Source organism: Temnothorax curvispinosus, unplaced genomic scaffold, assembly GCF_003070985.1.
Source record: "Temnothorax curvispinosus isolate PA1 unplaced genomic scaffold, ASM307098v1 QBEX01000609.1, whole genome shotgun sequence".
NCBI lineage: Eukaryota > Metazoa > Arthropoda > Insecta > Hymenoptera > Formicidae > Temnothorax > Temnothorax curvispinosus.
This window is the reverse complement of record NW_020210389.1, coordinates 663-2,212: the sequence shown is the minus strand read 5'-3', so window position 1 is coordinate 2,212 and position 1,550 is coordinate 663. Positions and strand designations below refer to the sequence as shown.

The 1,550-nt window shown below is 29.5% G+C and overlaps 1 protein-coding gene across 1 annotated transcript; it reads left to right on the top strand.

The window, feature by feature from the left end:
- Positions 1–23: 23 nt before the first annotated feature.
- On the top strand, positions 24–1,287 carry LOC112456191 (the record flags this gene model as incomplete). The annotated part of the gene is made up of 4 exons (XM_025018587.1): positions 24–156; positions 308–433; positions 590–715; positions 1,162–1,287. Coding segments are annotated over exons 1-4 (473 nt in total), but the record flags the coding sequence as incomplete, so codon positions are not given.
- Between the last annotated feature and the right edge of the window lie 263 nt (positions 1,288–1,550).

The following is a 1,550-nucleotide window of genomic DNA, read 5'->3' as shown; positions in this document are numbered from 1 at the left end:
TAATTTTAATCACACCACTTTTCTATGCAGACCAAGCATTTCAAGTTTAGCGGATAATGGTATGGATCCTTCTGCAGAACGTCAAAGTCAAGATACATCTAGTTTGCCCGTTCAATCATTTAAAGAAACGACAGAAAAAACAGTCGCACTCAATAAGTAATTATTCGTTTTTCTTATATCACACAATATAATAATATCTCGATATTTAAATGTTTACTTTTGCGAGAGAGTAATTTACAACTTTAATATTTTAAATAATTTCCATTTACATATTTTCCATATCTAATTGCACCATATTTCAATGCAGTCGAAGCACTTCAACTTCGACGTGTTGTGTTATGGATCTTTCTGCAGAATGTCAAAGTCAAGATACATCTGGTTTGTCCGGTCAATCATTTAAAAAAACGGCAGGAAAAACAGGCGCACATAATGAGTAATTATTCGTTTTTCTTATATCACACAATGTAATAATATCTTGATATTTAAATGTTTACTCTTTAATTGCGAAAGAGTAATTTACAACTTTAATATTTTAAATAATTTCCATTTACATATTTTCCATTTCTAATTTCATCGTATTTCAATGCAGATCAAGCACTTCAAGTTTAGCGGATAATGGTGTGGATCCTTTTGCAGAACGTCAAAGTCAAGATACATCTGGTTTGCTTGTTCAATCATTTAAAGAAACGACAGAAAAAACAGACGCTCTTAAAGAGTAAGTATTCGTATTGCTTATATCATACAATATAATGATATGTTGATATTTAAACCTCGGAAAACACATAGGGTCAATTTGACCCCGTTTTTTTTGCCAGAAAAATTTTTAGTCAAAAATATTAAAAATAAAAAAAATAAATTTTTTCTCGTAAATTACGTTTTTTGTAAATAATTCCAACGGCATTTTTTATTTATATCAATTGATTTAACAATGTTCCAAGCTTTCAAGTACATCTGGAAATTTTTTCAAGTTGATTGCACTCGTCAATTTAAAATGGTGGACGATCAAAGTATGTGTAAGGTCAGATTGACCCAAAGTGTTCTCCGTGAATGAAAAAATATGTGTTCTCCGAGGGTTAAATATTTACTCTTTTTCAAAAAAATAATTTACAACATTAGTGTTTTAAATAAGTATATTTCTAATGACTACGTATTTCAATGTAGACCAAGCACTTCAAGTTCAATGGCTTATAATACAAATTCCGCTGCAGAATGTCAAAGTCAAGAAACAGTTGATTTGGATCCTCAAATGTGTGAACAATCGAAAAAGGAAACAAGGGCACATGATAGGTAATTATTTGTTTTGCCTGTACCACATAATATAATGACATTTTATTATTAAAATATTTATTTTTCTGCAAAGGATAATTTATAACGTTAATATTTTATATAATTCCAATTTCCAATTTTATATAATTCCGATTTCGATGCAGACCAAGCATTTCAAGTTTAACGGGTTATGATACGAATATTTCTGTAGGACGTTAACATACTGCAGAACAATCGTTGACTTCTGTATTGTTCATGTTTTTAATTTATCAAAGGTTTTATCT